This window comes from Helicoverpa zea, chromosome 27, assembly GCF_022581195.2.
Source record: "Helicoverpa zea isolate HzStark_Cry1AcR chromosome 27, ilHelZeax1.1, whole genome shotgun sequence".
Lineage (NCBI taxonomy): Eukaryota > Metazoa > Arthropoda > Insecta > Lepidoptera > Noctuidae > Helicoverpa > Helicoverpa zea.
This window is the reverse complement of record NC_061478.1, coordinates 3,042,861-3,062,406: the sequence shown is the minus strand read 5'-3', so window position 1 is coordinate 3,062,406 and position 19,546 is coordinate 3,042,861. Positions and strand designations below refer to the sequence as shown.

Sequence of the window (19,546 nt, the reverse complement as noted above, 5' to 3'; positions counted from 1 at the left end):
CTTTGTTACAAGTACATTGAATTGAATGTGCGAACAGAATATTAATCAGACTCCGATTTGCTTGAGGAGGTGGTGTCTTCATCATCATCTTCGCCTACATGTATAATTATATTATTATCAATAACAGAATCAATCCTGATATCTCGGTCTAACAAAAGCCGGGTAATCAAATAAAAACAGATCGAAAACACTTGAAAAACGTGGTCTATGCGCACGAAACGACAACGGACGACTGTTTTAGCGTCACAAAATGGCGGCCCATAACGCCATTTGGGGTTACCATTTTTAATCTAAGTATAAAAATGCGGTTTGGTCATAGTTTTATTTTTATATTTCATAAAAGTTATAATTAAGTCTTATAGTCCATTATTTTCCAATTCTTAAAAAGAAAATCAAAACGTATTATTTTATATTATAACTGTATAAGAACAGATTACGATACTTGCCTGTTATTTTTAGCACAGCACTACAAAATATAAACCGCTGACATAACCTTGTAATAGCGCAGTATAGATTTAGAAAAATATTGTTTACCAAGTTATTTGACACTCAGTTTGGCACAAAATTATAACATTCATTGATTATTGATATAATAATGTTGTTTTAATGCTCCTCAATTGTTAAAACGGTAAACAACCAGCAAAAATATTTTTATCGTAACTGCAACGCCATTGCAAAGTTACGTCGTCAGTTCAATCGCGATGTGTCAGGAACGCATTCTCTGAATGGCCGAACTATAAGATCACACACACATACTTAGAACTAGTTTTATCTAGTTTCCCCACACACTACGGACTAAACTGTTGGCTGATAGTTGGCTGACAGTTTCCATCATCATCATCAGCCTTTTTATCATCCCACTGCTGGGCTGCGGCCTCCTCTCACACGGAGAAGGATTGAGCATTAATCACCACGATTGCTCAATGCGGGTTGGTGATTTCAGACTTTACAGTCCAGGGTTCCTTGAGATGTTTTCCTTCACCTTTAATTTATTGGTGTCCAAGATATATGTACATACTTGGAAAGTACATATAAACTTAGAAAGTTGCATTGGTATTTGCTAGAATCGCACACATACTCATTCTTGAGAGGTTGGTTTCTAACTATTTAGTAAGTCGAACTAGTCAGATACCTGATAGTTACATTATGTGCACTACCAATCATCTCCATGCTGATTCATTTATCCGATCAAACTATCGGCCGACTAAAAGTTTGCAGTGTGTAGCAGCTCTTACATATTTTGTCATTTACTTTATTAACGAGCGGTTTTTCCCCCGTCAAATGTCTTTGGGAATTTTAGAAAATTTCGACACGACACGTGCACTTCGGGCCAAACATCTTTGCAATTTTTAAAGTTACCTAATTCTAAAGTGGCCAAGTCAAAGCCGCTCCAATAGATGGACCATAAGGTTTAGGTTGCTCCTGTCGGACTGTGGATGGGTGACCATCTTGTCATGACGAGTTCCTCCGTGTTTCGAAAGGCACGATAAATTGTTGGGTCACGGCTGTCATTTGAACATATTCGGCAGTCGTTACGGGTAGTCAAAAGCCAGAAAGACTGACAACCAGTCTTGCCAAGGGGAATCTGGTTGCTCAGGTAACTGGGTTGAGGAGTTCAGAGATAAGCAGTCGCTACATGTGGGACACTGGTACTCAGCTGCATTCGGTAAGACTGGAAGCCGACCCCAACTTACTTGGGAAAAGACTAGGCAGATGATAAATAAAAGAGATAAATAGAGAGTTGAAATTTTCACACATGATGTATTTCTCTTGCCGCTATAACAACAAATACTGAAAACTAGAAGAAAATAAATAATTAGGGGGACTCCCATACAATTAAACGTATGCGAGTCCGACTCGCACTTGGCCGGTTTTTTTTAAACTTCTTGAACTTGACAATCCATAGTAGGTAAACAGTTTAACAGTTGTTTTGAAAAAACTGACATACAAATGTTGACGGTCAACTTAGGCTGTAGGTATAAAGCCATAGTTTCCTTATTGCTTAGGTATTTCGTAATAGTATTTTAACACTTATATAATAAAATTGTGGTATATATAATTATTTTACCTACTATGACTCAATTAATATCCTCGGAATAATAGTTCTTTTAGTATTGCATGTCCGACTTGGATAGACTGTTGAGCTAATCTATTTTATTTAATTAACATCAATATGTACACAGTTATGCAATAAATGAATCTTTATTTTTATCGGGTTTCCACCAGTATTCCGAACTTCTTTCCGTATCCGGGTAAAAAGTAGGTATATGTCCTTTCTCAGGCCCTAGACAATTCCATTTAAGATGAATATAAATAAACGTGAAAATGAAAAATATAACTATAATACATAACATCGAATTGCATTGCAATTGTAAGAACTTTCTTAGTTAAAAAAGGATATCTAAAAGTGCTTCGAGGTATATTATCATCTTATATTGTATGTCAACTTAGGTAAAATCATCATCATCATCCTCCGAGCCTTATTCCCAATCATGTTGGGGTCGGCTTCCAGTCTAACCGGATTCAGCTGAGTACCAGTGCTTTACAAGAAGCGACTGCCTATCTGACCTCCTCAACCCAGTTACCCGGGCAACCCGATACCCCTTGGTTAGACTGGTGTCAGATTTACTGGCTTCTGACCACTCGTAACGACTGCCGTGGATGTTCAATGACAGCCGGGACCTACAGTTTAACGTGCCATCCGAAACACAGCCAATGGTGTCTAAGATATACTTAGAAAGTACATACAAACTTAGAAAACTTGCATTGATACTTGCTTGACCTGGGATCGAACCCGCGCCCTTATACTCGAGAGGCTGGTCCTTTACCCACTAAGCCACCACGACTTTTTTTTTTAACTTAGGTAAAATATATTAAAAAAAAGCATTTCATGTTTGAATTTCCCGTTACCAGTCATCGCTCGTTAATCGAAAAAATACTCTACCTACCTAATAGTGCCTACTTAGTAGGTATTCATGGTCATAATAAAAAAAAAGTTAAGCAGACATTTTGAAAAACCATAAAATTATATCTTTAATTTATTGGTCATCTGAGTTACCTACTGGATATATTTAAGAATTGGAAATACCTTATTATTTTCCTCGTTTATAGGTTTTACAGTAAGCAAAAACTGACATGTTTTGCTATGCGTCTATTAAATGCAATTAACGATTAATTATTTAATAAGGGACCGCTTGATTTCGCGACCGCTCTCTGTCTGATAGATCCCTAATAGATAAATAGGAACAGCCTATTATTTTTAATATTAGTTTTAATGTATAAGCCATAACGAGCGATTTTATCCGCGTCCGAAACGAATTCCTGAATGTGGATAATAATCTATAATATAAAAATGAATCGCAAAATGTGTTGGTAAGCGCATAACTCAACAACGCCTGGGCCAATTTGGCAAATTCTTTTTTTGTTGTGTTCGTTATTGTCAGGAGAAGGTTCTTATAAAAAAAAAGGGTAAAGTAGAGAAGTCAGTTGACGGGAGCGAAGCCGCGGGCAAAAGCTAGTTACTTATAGATCTATTAACAGCAACTTAATAGTTTAAACATCATCATCTCCCGAGCCTTTTCCCAACTGTGTTGGGGCCGGCTTCCAGTCTAACCGGATACAGCTGAGTACCAGTGCTTTACAAGAAGCGACTGCCTATCTGACCCCCTCAACCCAGTTACCCGGGCAATTTAATACCTCTTGGAAAGACTGGTTATCAGATTTACTGGCTTCTGACTACCCGTAGCGTTTGCCAAATGCCAAAGATGTTCAACGATAGCCGGGACCTAGAATTGAACGTGCCTTCCGAAACACATTGATCATTGGTGTCGAACATACTAACTTAAAAACTTAACATGAAAAGTTGGTGCCTGACCTGGAATCGAATCCACACACTCTTAATGAAGAGATTGGTTCTTCACCCACTAGGCCACCAAGACTTAAACTTATAGGTATTTAATTCACAGGAGTTTATTTGTAAACTTGCATTTATGTGAAATGTCCTAGGTACCAAGAAAATTGTCATGGTATGGGAGGAGGAGGGATGATACGCATGCAATACGCATGCAACAAAGAGTGTGCTAAGTATGAATGTAGATGGATGGAGAGGAAGAGGAAGACCTAAGAAAAGATGGATGGATTGCCTGAAAGATGACATGAATAGGAAGGGAGTGAGTGTCGTATGACGAGTGACAGGGGAAAATGGAAGAGAATGACATATTGCGCCGACCCCAATAAAATTGGGAACAGGGCAGGAGAAAGAAGAAGAGTCCTAGGTACCAAGATTGTATGTGACCTTTAGGTAATGTGCCTACTAAAATGGAGGGGATAGTTCTAGCAACTTATGTTACTTAGTAGAAATGAAACACTACTTTTAAAATGTTTAATTTAATTTATGTTTTCCTCTCTATTTCGCAGAAAACGATGCCTGTTCAATAAAAAGGCTAGTCATAATAATGATCTCGTTCGCAAGCATATTGGCACTCCCTGTATTTTGAGAACTGGTTATCATTTCCGTAACAACCCCCGAAGAGAAAGTATTCACATCTTCCAGACGTTACATTAAAGAAAAACCTGAAAATATATAGATATATAAATCAGAGAGCACGTAAATGTCGGTCCTGCGCCTGATCTCTCTCCGGTCGTGTCGGATTGCCGCCCCATCGGGTTATGAGAGTGAAGGAATAGTGAGTGCACCTGTGTCTGCGCAAATGCTTGTACGCTATAATATATCCTGCGCAGGTGGAAACGGCTAAGAGGACATCTTCAACATATAAATATAAGTAAGTTTACCAAAGTTAAGTAGTAAGTTTTTTATGGGAAATCATCAAATGACTCCTCCCGCTGTGCGTTTGCAGTGTGAGGGAAAGTCAGACTCTTACTGACTAAAACCCATCATGTTACCATGTACCAGGGCCGCGGTAACTCTTTCGAACAACGACAGCCCTTAGCCCTGGTCATGCTTGGCAAACCCTTTTGATGATAGTAAAATATTCCAGTCATTATTAAAAAGTTTTTTAAACTCCTATAAAGTCCTTAACCAAGATTCTCTTACAAAAGAGTATGCTATGTATGAAATCTTTTTTTGTTTGTTTGTACCCTAAACGCTAAAACTACCGAACTTATTTGAACATTTTTTTTTTACTGTTAAAAGACACTCTTCCCGAGTAACAAGAGTTACATTTTATCCTGCATGTCGATTCTATAAAATATCACAACTCACTTCGACATCACTCTCACTTCGACTTCGATCTAAAGGTAGAATTCCGTGGACGCGACAATAGTCAACCTTTGAAAATGTATGGCACCGTTGTCGAGGCCCGTAACAGTCGCGCGCGGCCGACGAATTTCGTAAGCTGCTCGCGGCATTGTCAAAAATTTAATTCTGGTTTTACTAAAATTCTATAGATGTTATTAAGCGCTAGACCATGTTGAGAAGCGTACGGCCGCGAGCGGCTCACGAAATTCGTCGTCCGCGCGCGACTGTCGCAGCCCTCGGCAGCGGTGCCATACATTTTCATAGGTTGACTTTTGTCGCGCGCGGCTGCGACAATCGCGACCCACGGAATTCTACCTTAAAGTTTCGTGATTGACATTGTCAAACTACACTAGCGCTTCACTATCGAGCGTGTTGACAAGTTGAACTAAATCAAAGTCGAGATTTTGACAGATTTGTCAAAATCTGTCTATCTATAGGGGAGGTAGGGGAGAGATGGGCAGTTGGGAGACATTATCAAATCAGAATAAAAGGGGGGTCCTTTTATTCTGATTTCTGATCATAGTTTTGTTTTTTTTTAATTGGGTAGTTTACGTTACCGACTGGTAACGGTGTTCATCCATAGACTATCTGTCATTTCTGTGAGTTGTCAAGAACAAACACTCGTAAAAGTACTTAAATATTTTGTTGCGGTTTCGGATCGTTATAAAGAGAAAACTAATGAAAGGTATGTGTATTTTCTATTATTAATTATTGATTGTCAAAATCTCCAGTTACAATTATAGTAAGTCGATGCAATCCACACCTATTATACCTTTAGAAGAGAGTACTACAGCAATAGTTAATGGGCCCCACGTTTTTATTTTAGTCTAATATGACCGGGACCACCTACGTAGGTTGACAGGTAAGTAACTATTTTTTATTTTCTAGTTTTCAGTGCACATAAGATAAAACCGTTTAACTTAAAAGTTTTTTTACCGATTTTTTTTTCATAAACTAAGTCAAAAGTGTCCAATGCTCTCTATGGTAGGGAGGCTTTTCTTCGTCAGTGAAAATTTGTGAGGTTATAAATCTGCGCGAAAAATCCTTTATAGAATCTTGTTTCTGGTACCGTTGCCAACTTGATCTAGAGACTATTATATTTAAAATAGTGTTTAAATAAAGTTCTAAGTGTTTTAAAGTGATTAAGTGCCTACATTTAACGATGGCTAGAATGTTTTTGCTTAAATCTTTATTAGAAGAAGCTCATGCTTTAGATAATTTAGAAAAGCGTCAACAATCTGCTAGAATTCGTAGTTTACCTTTATTAACTCGCGATGATGACTATGTGAGCATATATAGATTGTCAAAGGAGCTAATTGACCAACTGGAGTCTGATTTACTGCCCCTGATAAAGCCCACAAAACGTCGAGGCAAAGGACTTACAACTCGTGTAAAAGTAAGTATTGACACAGTTTATAGTTGAAAAATTGTAATCAAGCACACAATAATAAGAAAAACACTTAGTTCTTAATAAGGAGTATTCCCTTTATGTGGTTTCCCCGCCAGCTGATATGTTTTCAAAAGCCTCTGTACTTCAGTTATAATATTGGTATTCTCTTAAGCATGAAAATAACCAAATTGGTCTCAATTTTGTTTTCACTAAATCCAGATAAAGTAGGTATTACATTTTTTATTGATTTATTGTTTCACAGATACTATGTACTTTATCATTCTTGGCTAGTGGCAGTTACCAGAAGGTTATTAAAGAGGGCATCAGAACTTATTTATCGCAACCGTCTGCATCTCGTTGCATAAATGAAGTAGTGGAAGCTCTGAACAATCCGGCCGTAGTAAAAAAATATATAAGGTTTCCTCAAAATCAGCAAGAAAGGCAAATTTGATTAAAAAGGCAAATTATAACTAAAACATCATATTTAGCTAAAATTCTGTGTCAAAACTGATAAAATTAAAAACTGATTAATCTCGGTTGACATTTTGTCGAGTGGGGAAGTCACTAGCACAGCATTGGTCGATGTCGAGCTCACTTCACTTCGCAAGTGATTAGGTGATGTTTACAGAATGCAAAATCAAGGTCGTTCTGAATCGAATGCGAAGTGAGAGTGAATAGCGAAGTGAAATGCGAGTTGTTGTTCGAATTTTATAGAATCGACGTGCAGGCAGGCCTTGGCCCTGTTGCGCCCCGCTGGGGTTGCTGACAGTATTCTACTTGTGTAGCCCTTTCATTTGATACCCATATTGAGGGGGCTGTGCCATTTTGTGCCGGCGGCCATATTGGATTTAATTAAAGGTGTATACAAAATTTCAGACCAATCGGTTGACAGGAAGAGGGTGAAATTTGAATTACTAAATTTGATCCAAGAATAAATAATAAAACAAACGGGGTGAGCTAAATAAAACCGTTTAAATATCTCGTAATGTTGAAACTGATTGTAATTTTTAGGAAAGCTCTTTCATTATATCTAGCCGAATATAAGAAATGGCAATAAAAGTTGATAATGATCTGTAAAATCTGATTTTTTATGCAATAAATTGTGAAAAAGTGCCCATCCCTCCCCTACCTCCCCTAAAGTATGAAATGACATTACGAATCGAAGTGAAATGCGAGTTGTTGATCGAGTTTTATAGAATCCCAGTACTGGTACGGGAAATAGTTCCCTCGGGACGTGGGTGAAACTGTGGAAAAACGGCTATTACATACCTATGATATATTGCCAGGCAAGGTCCTGCTGCTTTGGGTAGTAAGCATCTTGATTCTGCAAATAAAAATGTTAATTTACTTTTATACAATACTAGCGACCCGCCCCGGCTTCGCACGGCATAACAGTATTTTCTCAATAATTAATGGATATTATTGTATATATAAACCATCGTCTTAAAATACTCTGTCTAATAAAAAAAACCGCATGAAAATCGGTTGCGTAGTTGTGAACATTTAAGCGTACATTAAAACTAGTCTTACCTAGGGGTATTGGGTTGCCCAGGTATTCGGTTACCCGGCCAACTGGGTTGAGAAGATCAGATAGGCAGTCATCATCCTCCGAGCCTTTTTCCCAACTATGTTGGGGTCAGCTTCCAGTCTAACCGGATGTAGCTGAGTACCAGTGCTTTACAAGAAGCGACTGCCCTATCTGACCCCCTCAACCCAGTTACCCGGGCAACCGAATACCTGGGCAACCTGGTTAGACTGGTGTCAGACTTACTGGCTTCTGACTGCCCGTAACGACTGCCAAAGATGTTCAATGACAGCCGGGACCTACAGTTTAACATGACATCCGAAACACAGTCATCGGTGTCTAAGACATACTTAGAAAGTAATCAGATAGTCAGTCGCTCCTTGTAAAGCACTGGTACTCAGCTGCATCCGATTAGACTGGAAACCGACCCCAACATAACTAGGTAAAGGCTCGGATGATGATTATGTATATTATGTAAGTTAAGTCATATTTTTTGCATGCCATTTAGGCAGAATGTACATGGGTCAAATAAAATTGTAACACCTAATTGTAATTTTTTTTTTTTTTTTTTTTAATATTCAATTATCTATAATTTATTAATTTTACGGCTAATTAGATTGTAAAATTAACCTACATTTTATGCAAATAAATAAATCTATTCTATTCTATGATTATTTTGATAACATAAAGGATGAAAACCCGCAGTTTAAAGTAAATTGAATACAACATACCGATGTACATAATTCTAGCTGCACAGCAAATAGCCAGAGTCACAATTAAAAGAAAATGAATTAACTTCATGTTTTTACTAAGTAGGTATTATTGTGCTCGTCAACGTCGAATTACTGTGGGCTTAAACTGTAGATTACAGTTTTATATACTTAATCAAAATTATTTAATGTAATGTACTTATTTAGCAATAATAACTGTTTTTGAGAGAAAGCAATAACTGTTTTTCATTCAGAGCTGTATTAGATTCCTACATTTATTTATAACCGTCACCAAGAAAGTAGCAAAAATGTTTCTACTGAGCACAAATTCTCGAATTTGATTCCCGCTCGCTTTGTGGGTTGCGTAGTAGTAGTTCTGCCGATACGTAGACGGAACTGCAGGGTACAGCACGGTGCTCAATTTTACTAAGTTAATAATGTGTCAATTGAATCTCAATAGCAGTTTTAAGTTTTGACCATAGCAGGAATTCTGCTGCTTATATATTTGTCTGCCATAAGTCTACAGGATAGTCTACTCAACAATAGTATTGCAATCATAAATCAATTGCAGAAAAAAAACATAAAAAAAGATAAAAACGTTTATTTAAAACCAATAATTGCAGAATATGCTCCAATCGTAATTGAGTCGTGATTGAACCTCAGTTTGATGTCACTTAAGTCAATTTAGCAGACTTGAGCCCCAGTGCCCCCAATAGCAATATTTAATGAAGTAACTACCTAGTTCGGCCCTGTAACTCTATCTCGGAGGAAAATAGTAATCAGTAACTTTTCAGTTATATTTATGCTCCCTAATTAACTATGTAACTACGGCTGTATAAAATTGCTGGCTGTTTCTCGTGGCTTTGCCCGCGTCCTAGATGTACCTACTTCACACATTCTGGTAAAAAAATACAAAGTGGCACCGGTAACTAGGGTAACACTAATAGAGTGAAATGAAATGAAATTGATATATTTGCCCGAATATAGGTACATTATAATATGGTAGATACTTACAATATATGGTCTCACTATATTCGACTTATAGTTTACTCATCATCATCATCATCATCATCATCTCAGGCATAGGACGTCCACTGCTGAACATAGGCCTCCCCCTTAGATCTCCACAGATACCTGTTGGAGGCGACCTGCATCCAGCGTCTTCCGGCGACCTTTATAAGGTCGTCTGTCTCATGCAAATATTTTTTATATCTATAACAAATTATTTATTAATTATTCATATCTATAAAAAATATTTGCCTATAACCTAGCTGAAAAGGTACGATCATTTGCATTATACTTCTCAATCAAGTATTTTTTAGGGTTCCGTACCTAAAGAGTAAAACAGGACCCTGTTACTAAGACTTCGCTGTCCGTCCGTCGTTCTTCTATCACCAGGCAGGTATCTTATAAACCGCGATAGCGATACTGAATGCAAACAATCTACAGCTTTTTGGCATCGGACGGTTTTTTTTTAATTATTTTACTTAAATCATCTATACTAATATAACAAACAGGTAAAATTTTTAAGTTTGTAGTAGAGGATAATCTTTGGAACCGCTGGTCGGATTTCCAAAATTCTTTCACTGATAGATAGCTATAATGTTTCTGAGTGCCTTTGGCTATATTTTACCCCGGTACGGGTAGTAGTTCCCACTGGTCGCGGGTGAAACCGCTGGAAAACGGCTAGTGTTAAAATAAAACACAAGTTTCAAAATGAAAATTTTAATAATTCATCTCATATATGAGAGAGAAAGAGAATAGATTTGTGCAAATAAGTTTGTGGTCGATCTAGCAAGCCCTTTTGCACTCCTTCCTGGTTTTGAAACGGTTCTCATTTCCCCCACACCCTCCGTAGAGAAATCTTTCGCATTTATCAGTATTCCTGTTGTAAGCATACCTGAGAATATATTTTTAAAAATATTACATTAATATAATATCAACTGCCTCGTTGGTATAGCTGTCGCAGGTGCGGCTGCTGAGCACGAGGTCTCGGGTTCGATTCTCGAGTCGGGCTGAAATCGCTTTGTGGGTTTTCTTAAACTTTCACAAAGCAGCCCGTAGTCTGGAAGTTGGTGAATAATTCACCCGTGCATCGGAGAGCACGTAAATGTCGGTCCTGCGCCTGATCTCTTTCCGGTCGTGGCGGATTGCCGTCCCATCGGGCTATGAGAGAGAGGGAATAGTAAGTGCACCTGTGCCTGCGCAAATGCTTGTGCACTATAATATGTCCTGGCTAATCTCCTTACATGAGAACAGCCGCCGTAGCCGATAATCAGCTAGGAGGACATCATATCTTAGACAGGTGAATGGCACGTATCCTATCGAAATTTCCCAAAATTCTCATGGACACGATTTCTAAGGGGGAAAACCACTCGTTAGGCTAGATAGATGGTATTTAAATTAAGAAACCGGATAACTGAGTAAACTGATTGATCAATCAACGCATAGCTTAAACCCGTGGGCTTAAAAGCATGAAATAGTTGGAGAATAAAAATGGATTCTTGGTAATTTCCTAGGGGTCGGAAAAGAGTTTATAAATATTTACAATGTACGTACATTTGTATGAGATCGACGCAATGTCCTTGGTCCATTGTTAAGAGACATCTTGCTTCTAAAAAAAATAAAGTTAATAATTTGTACTTATTACAAAGTTGAACATATGAAGAAAAGGTTTTGTTACAGCTTAGGTACATGTAAAATTATAATTTCTCCTCATTATTATATAAGTATATACAGAAGGAAACATCCTACATACCCCATGCATCGGAGAGCACGTAAATATTGGTCCTGCGCCTGATCTCTTTCCGGTCGTGTCGGATTGCCGTCCCATCGGGTTATGAGAGTGAAGGAATAGTGAGTGCACCTGTGTGAAATGCTCGTGCACTATAATATGTCTTGCGCAGCTGGCTGATCTCCTTAAAATGAGAACAGTGGACGCCATAATTATACATACCCATATACATTCCCATAGCATCAGAAAAGGAAATAGCCAGAATCACAATAAAAAGGAAATAAATAAACTTCATGTTTTTACTAAGTAGTTATTATAGTGTTCGTCAACGTCGTATGGGTAATTGTCGGCTTAAACTGTGAATTACAATTTTCTACACTTAATGAAAATGTAATGTATTTAGCAATAATAATTGTTTTTTAACAGAGCCGTATTTAGATGTCTTCATTTATTTATTAGGTTTTAGAAGTTTTCACAAAGCCTGGAACCTGGAATTTGGTGATTGATACACTCGTGCATCGGAGAGCACGTAAATGTCGGTCCTGCTTGTGAGCTTAAGAAGCATTAGACCACTACTTAATCCTTACAGTCCTTGCTAATATTACAGACACCTAGGTAGATGAATTTGCGTTGGGCTTTCACGCCAACACTGCAACTGAAACCGAGTAAAATGAAAGGTAACTACACGGATCACGATCACGGATCCAGAGCAAATTTGTTGTATTTTCTACTTTTTTCCCGATTGCGGAAAATAGTTCTGCCGTATAACATCGCGGTACAGTCAGTTGGTTAATATTTAATAAAGTAACGACCAAGTTCGCAACTGTAACTATATCTCGGAGGCCAATAGTAATCAGTAACTTTTCGGTTATGTTAATAATAATCGTCATCTTAATGCTCCCTAGTTAACTAAATACGACTGTAAGTATATATTTACTAGTTTTCCCCCGCGGATTTACCCGCGTTCAAGAGAGATCTACTTCACACATCCTGGCAAAATAATATCTACAAAATGGCACCGGTAACTAGGATTTATCTAGGGCTACACTAATGTAATAAGCTAAAATACCCCAATTTTAGGGCTCCATACCTAAAGAGTAAAACTGGACCCTGTTACTAAGACTTCGCTGTCCCTCCGTCGTTCTTCGACACACGACAGACGGATGACGTCGGACGGATGTTCTTATTCTTTTATTATTTTACTTAAATCACGTTAAAATAAAACACAAGTTAAGATAACATTTTTTAATCATATCATCATCATCTCATATCGGGTGTGTCGTACACAATCGCATTAAATCCTATCGCATATTGCGATGGAGGCCATTACTGAGTGTGCCTTCCACCTCCACTAATTATAGGCGTAATGCTTACCTTATTAGAAGCGCTCGTTGCTTTAATGAATTATCTCGTGAGCATGTTATGCATATTGACTTATTTTGCACTAAAACGAAAGTAGCAAAGAAACTTTTAGCTAAATCATTTTTTGAGAATGAAGCACTGTCTGGTGGTACTCAAATACACACGTAGCAAATAAATAATATTAATAATTAAAAAAAAAAAAAAAAGAAAAAACACATTCAGGCATTACAATAGTTCATCGTTAATATTATATATCTGTGGAGGCTTGTTATTAGCAACTGGAAAATATATTTTTGTTACATATTATGTTATTAGTCTGTAAGCCTTATTAAAAAAAAAAAAAAAAAAAAAAAAATATATATACTTTATGATATTCTACGGCGAATCGTAAAAAAAATAACCTAATCCATTCAGTGGTTTAACCACAGGAGTCATTTTTCCTTTTTATAATTTACAACATCATGTGTAAAGCAGAGATAAAGTTAGGAGTATCGAATGTTTTGATCAGTTGACAGGTGTCAGTTTTCAAGGGAGAATTTCAGTTGTTTTTAATGACTGACTTTTATATGGTGTTCTAATTTTCGCACATTTTTATTCTATTTACTTAGTTTGAAATTTTTTTTTTTTTTTTACGTTTTTTTTTTCTTTGTGTTCATCGACAGTATATTAACCAGTATATTAACGCATTTCATTTAATGTGATTGTGAACGACACACCCAATATGTGAGGGAGAATAGATCTGTGCAAATCAGATTTTTTTTATTTGCAAGCCGCTTCACATTCTTCTAAGGTGTAGAAAAGGTTGTCATTTCCCCCACAACCTCCGTAGACAATTTTATCGCATTTTTCAGTTTTCGTGTTGAAGGCATACCTAGAAATATATTTAAAACAATATTAATGTGTAATTTGGCATGGTTTAAACCGGTGGGCTTAAAAGCATAAAACTTTGGGAGAACAAAAATAAATTGTTGGCAATTTCTAAGGGGTCGGTAAAATATTTAGGTACTAGTTATAAATACCTATGACGATTCCCGTGACCAAAAGGCTGGCTATTACCTCGGACAAAGGATCAGCATGGTCATCCAAGAATGTAATGCTACCAGCCACTTGGGTACGCTCCCAGTCGACAGCGATGGGGATGAATTTTTTGACGCCATTTTGTTATAGTGTTTTTTTTTTGTTTTGCTAGAATAGTATTTTATGTGTATTGTAAATATGTAAATACCTATACATGAGTGCTAAACATAATCCTCCGTCCGCGGGTAACAGACATCTTGGTTCTGAAAATAATCAAGTTAATAATAATTTGAACAAAATATTTACATAATCCTACTTCCTACTTATATATATATATATATATATTATAAATGTGAAAGTTTGTGAGAATGTATGGATGTATGTTTGTTATTCAATCACGTAAAAACAGGTGGACCGATTTGATTGAAATTTGGTATGTAGATAGGTGATACCCTGGATTAACACATAGGCTACTTTTTATCAACACACCACGCGGGCGAAGCCACTGGCGGAAGCTAGTATACATTTTAAAGGTGTGTTATCGGAAACGATTTTGTACCATATTTTAAGGTAGGTAGAAGAAGATTCAAGGGAGCAGAACACTTGGGAGACGAAGACGCCGCCATGACAATAAGAAAAAGCCAAGAATCCAAACAAACAAACAAAAAATATCTTTATTATATGAGTATACATAGAAGTAATATTATGTAGTAGTTGGTGATTGATTCACCCGTGCATCGGAGAACACGTTGGTGTCGGTTATGCGCCTGATCTCTCTCCGGTCGTGTCGGATTGCCGTCCCAGAGGGTTATGAGAGTGAAGGAATAGTGAGTGCACTTGTGTCTGCGCAAATGCTCGTGCACTATAATATGTCCTGCGCAGCGGGCTGATCTTCTTAATTAGAACAGCCGCCGTGGTCGAAATCGACGCTGGACGCCATTATATATATAATAGATATACATACCCCTGGCTTCGCAGAAGGAAATGGAATAAATAGCCAGAATCACAATTGAAAGAAAATAAATGAACTTCATGTTTCTACTATGTAGTTATTATTTTTGTCGTCAACGGCTTATAGCAGTTTGCTTAAAATTCGGATTAAAATTTTAAACAGTTGATGAAGAAATCTAATGTATTTAATTTAGCAATAATAATTGCTTTTTTACCAGAGCTGTATTTAGATGTCTACGTTTATTTATTACTAGCTTTGGTTCGCGACTTCGTTCGCGTGGCATAGTGACTTCCGGCAGATTTTTGGTTTGACCAATACATGGCCCGGAATAAATTGTATTTTTTGTAATAAAAACTATCCTATGTCCTTTATCAAGTTCCAAACTTTGTCTGTACCAAATTTCACACGAATCGGTTCAGTAGTTTAGGCGTGAAGAAAAGACAGACAGACAGTTACTTTCACATTTATAATATTAGTTAGAGTTTGCTGTTTTCCCGCGGTTTCACTCGCGTCACGTTTGAACTACTGCCTGTAGGATAACAATATTTTACTCGAGGATAGTGGCTTCCCAACCGTTAAAGATTTTTCAGTTTGGTTCTGCACTTTCGGAGAGTTTACAAACTAACGAAAATAATGTTTTCTCTTTTTTATATTAAGCCCCATACAAGTTATGTCAAATGTAGGTATATCTTAAGTACCCAAAGCAACAGATAGGTGAGTAGGTATAATATTTTTGGAATGCCCGTTTATGAAGTTCGGCCCTGTAACTCTATCTCGGAGGACAATAGTAATCAGTAACTTTTTAGTTATATTTATGGTCAATAATTAACTATTTAACTACGGCTGTATAAAATTGCTAGCTGTTTCCCGCGGATTTACCCGCTTTCAAGACCTACCTACATACTTCGCACATTCTGGTAAAATAATACAAAATGGCACCGGTAACTAGGGTAGGTTAGAGGTAGAGTACGCTGAAATACACAATTTTTTAGGGTTCCATACCTAAAGGGTAAAAAATCTTAATTTAGTAGTAAGAAGTCTTAGTAACAGGGTAATAAAGGGTTAGGCCGCGTTTCCACTGACGCGGAGCGGGGCGGAGAGGAGCTTAGCAGTGCACAAATTGACCAATGACTATGCTTGAAATCTCCACTCCGCTTCAATGGAAACAGTACGAGCGGGGTGGAGCAGAGCTGAGCGAATATTCATACATCGAGGCGGTGCAGTGCGGAGGACAGCGAGCATTGGGGTGCAGAGCGGAGGACAGCGTAGCGGTACGGAGCGGTGCGGTGCGTGACTCGCGTGCAGTATGTCAGTTGTCTTCGTTAGTTGTATTAGTCGTATAAAATGATTGTTTTTTTCTTTTTAAGCGACAACATGACGTATGGTCTTTCCGAGAGATTGAGTGTAACTAAGTGCAAAAATGAGCGATTCCAAAAGTATGCTCCACTCCGCCCTGCTCCGCTCACTGACCACTCATCGCTCCTCTCCGCCCAGCTGCGCTCCTCTCCGCCCCTCTCCGCCCAGCTCCTCTTCAGTGGAAACACTGACCAATTTTCACCGCTCTTCTCCGCTCCTCTCCGCCCAGCTCCGCGTCAGTGGAAACGCGACCTAAAACTGGACCCCGTTACTAAGACTTCGCTGTCCGTTCGTCCGTCTGTTACCAGGACGGACGTTCTTATTCTTTTATTTTTTACTTACCTAAATCATTTAATCCCTAATGTATTTAATAAGTAAATTTAATTATTTTTTTTTAATACTTAATTGTGCCATTTTCCATGGGTTTTACCTGAAATGCTTAAATGTATTTTTTTATACCAAAATAAAACTTAAGTTTAAAAATGAAAATTTTAATTCATTATTATTTGTCTATGTACCTATATGAGACGAGGTTACAAATAAAAGTTGTCTTCTACCTAGCAGGCCGCTTGACAAGCTTCTAACGTATCGAAACGGTTGTCATTTCCCATACAACCTCCGTAGATAAACTGTTCGCATCTTTCAGCCTCGTTGTTGAAGGCATACCTGAAAATATAAAAATGTAAATAAGTAGTTTTTTTTTTTGGGAGAAATCATCAAATGGCCCCCTGCTGTGGGTTAGCAGCGTGAGGGAGTGTCAGACTCTTACTGACTTTTAGTCAGTACCCATCATGTTCCTTCTTTTTATGTACCAGGGCCGTGGTACCTAACTCTTTCGAACAATCCCCAGTCCTTGGCCCTGGCGTTCCCTGCTGGGGTTTGCTGACTCTAGTAAGTATATCTTAGACACCCAATGACTGATAAAAAGGAGAAGGAAAGCATATCGTGGAAACGTGGACTATAGAGTCTGAAATCACCAACTCGCAATGAGCAAGCGTGGTTATTAACGTTTAATCCTTCTCCGTGTGTGAGGAGGCCGCAGCCCAGCAGTGGGACGATAAAAATGATGATGATGATGAATTGTAAGTAGGTTTATAGGCTAGTAACTGGGTACAGGATATCAGATAAGCAGTCGCTCTATGTGGCACACTACTTAGTACTCAGTTGCATCCGGTTAGACTGGAAGCCGACCCCGACATAGTTGGGATAAGGCTAGGCAGATGATATATGAATAAGATGTAGGTACATACTTAGGCACATGTCCATAACAAATTCCTGGGTCCGTGGGTTGCAGACATCTTGGTTCTGAAAATAATTAAGTCAGTAATTTGTTTGGAATATTTAAAAAATGGAACGTTAGTCACAATTTGGTATATACGGTACCTTATTTAGATCAAGTAGGTACCTAATTGTCTCACAAAGTTGAACATACTAAAAATAGTTTTGTCGTAGCTAACGAATACCTACCTAAATTATCGTGGCATCGTTTTTTATCGAAAATTATAAGAGTACCTAACTCAACCGCAAATTTTTTGACGGCCACGTGATCAAGCTCCCAATTTTATAACTAACCATTGGAATATGGGATAGCTTCTAATAAACTGATTACTCTAAGAATTTTCGTGGAACCGATAATACCTGTATCTTCAAGTAATTATAAAAAAATAAATACATACCCCTAGCTTCGCAGTAGGAAAGGGCCAGAATCACAATTAATAAAAGAAAATAAATGAACTTCATTTTTGACGATTAGATCACTGGAGACTGTGGTCGTTCACTTCAACAAAATAATTTGTACTGATTAAAATTTTTTACATGATAAAGTGTTATGTATTAGGTATATTAAGCAATTGTTTTTGTAACAGAGATGTATTCAGATGTCTTTTATTACGCACTAGCCGTTTTTCCGCGGTTTTACTCGCGTCCCGTGGTAACTACTGCCCGTACCGGGATAAAATATAGCCTATGTTACCCGTGGATAATGTAGCTTTCGAATGGTGAAAGAATTTAAAAATACGGCCCAGTAGTTAATGAGCCTATTCATTACAACCAAACAAACAAACAGACAAAATTTTCCTCTTTATAATATTAGTGTAGATAATTTGTTAAAGATTTTTCTATAGAAATATATAATAGTTCCATAAGAAGGGAGTGATGATCTGGTGCAGGCAGAAACCGTAGGTCAGCTGTAAATAAGTAGTGTGTTTCATTCGGTTCCATGATGATAAATAGTGCCTACCTAAATGAGTACCCACACTGATCTAGCTAAAATAAAGACAAAATAAATGGGTATGGTGTCCTATTCTTCTTTTTAATGCTTATTACTTAGGTATTACTATAAAGTTACTTATGAATGCCAAAGAAGCTGTATAAATACTTAGACAAAATTAAATCAGATGTGTAGGTTCGATACCAAGTTCAGCCCTGTAACTCTATCTCTGAGGTCAATAATTATCAGTAGCTTCTCCATCTTGCCATTATGACCCCTAGTTAACTAACTACGGCTGGATAAAATTATTAGCTGTCTCTCGCGGATTTAGCCGCAAGAGGGACCTTCTTCACGCAACCCTGATAAAAAAGTCGACATCGGTAACAGAGAAGGTGGAAATCAACCATCATTATATGACCATCTTTACAATCAGATGTCAGAAAGTCGGACAACTATTATAGTCTCGTTAAGAGATACCGGATTGCCCAAGCAACTGGGTTGAGGAGCTGGTCAGGTAAGCAGTCGCTCCTTGTAAAACACTGGACTGGACTGGAAGCCAATCATCATATAGGTTGAAAAAGGTTAATGAGATGAAGTTATTTTGAGCAACATTATTTAAGGGCCGATGTCAAACCGCTACTTATTCCTCAGAAAACCTACCTACCACCTAGACTTAATTCTAACTAGGTACTTATTATTATTAATGGACTAGAAGTTAATTGATGGTTAAAAATCGTCTCTTACAATTTTATAAACACTAGTCTGATACTCAGCTGCATACCTACCTACGATTAGATAGGGATGTAATGTAGGTACATTGGAAGTCTACCAAATCATTATAGGGAAAAGACTAGACAAAATTAGAACACCATCCCAGTTTACAATTTTATACCTATTGTTTAAAATTATATAACAGCAGATAATACTTAAATAAATAGCATCGCAATACCTATTATTTAACATCCTTATCTATTTCCAATTTCTATCAACCATTGTAATGATTTATTTCAGGAATAACAATTCCCAGTTTTCAG

At 37.6% G+C, this 19,546-nt stretch overlaps 1 protein-coding gene across 1 annotated transcript; it reads right to left on the bottom strand.

Moving 5' to 3' along the window:
- Positions 1–16,778: 16,778 nt before the first annotated feature.
- On the bottom strand, positions 16,779–18,135 carry LOC124643390 (kunitz-like toxin PcKuz3). The gene is made up of 3 exons (XM_047182371.1): positions 17,980–18,135; positions 17,554–17,608; positions 16,779–16,969 (listed from the first exon to the last, which is right to left on the bottom strand). Exons 1-3 carry the CDS (start codon positions 18,041–18,043, stop codon positions 16,861–16,863), a joined length of 228 nt encoding a protein of 75 aa, XP_047038327.1. The 5' UTR covers positions 18,044–18,135; the 3' UTR covers positions 16,779–16,860.
- Between the last annotated feature and the right edge of the window lie 1,411 nt (positions 18,136–19,546).

Coding starts and splice junctions, on each gene's coding strand:
- LOC124643390 (XM_047182371.1), bottom strand. CDS start 18,043: ATGAAGTTCATTTATTTTCTTTTATTAATTGTGATTCTGGCCCTTTCC. Junction 17,609..17,979: donor TTCCTACTGCGAAGCTAGGG/GTATGTATTTAT, acceptor AATTATTTTCAG/AACCAAGATGTCTGCAACCC. Junction 16,970..17,553: donor TGTTATGGACATGTGCCTAA/GTATGTACCTAC, acceptor TTATATTTTCAG/GTATGCCTTCAACAACGAGG.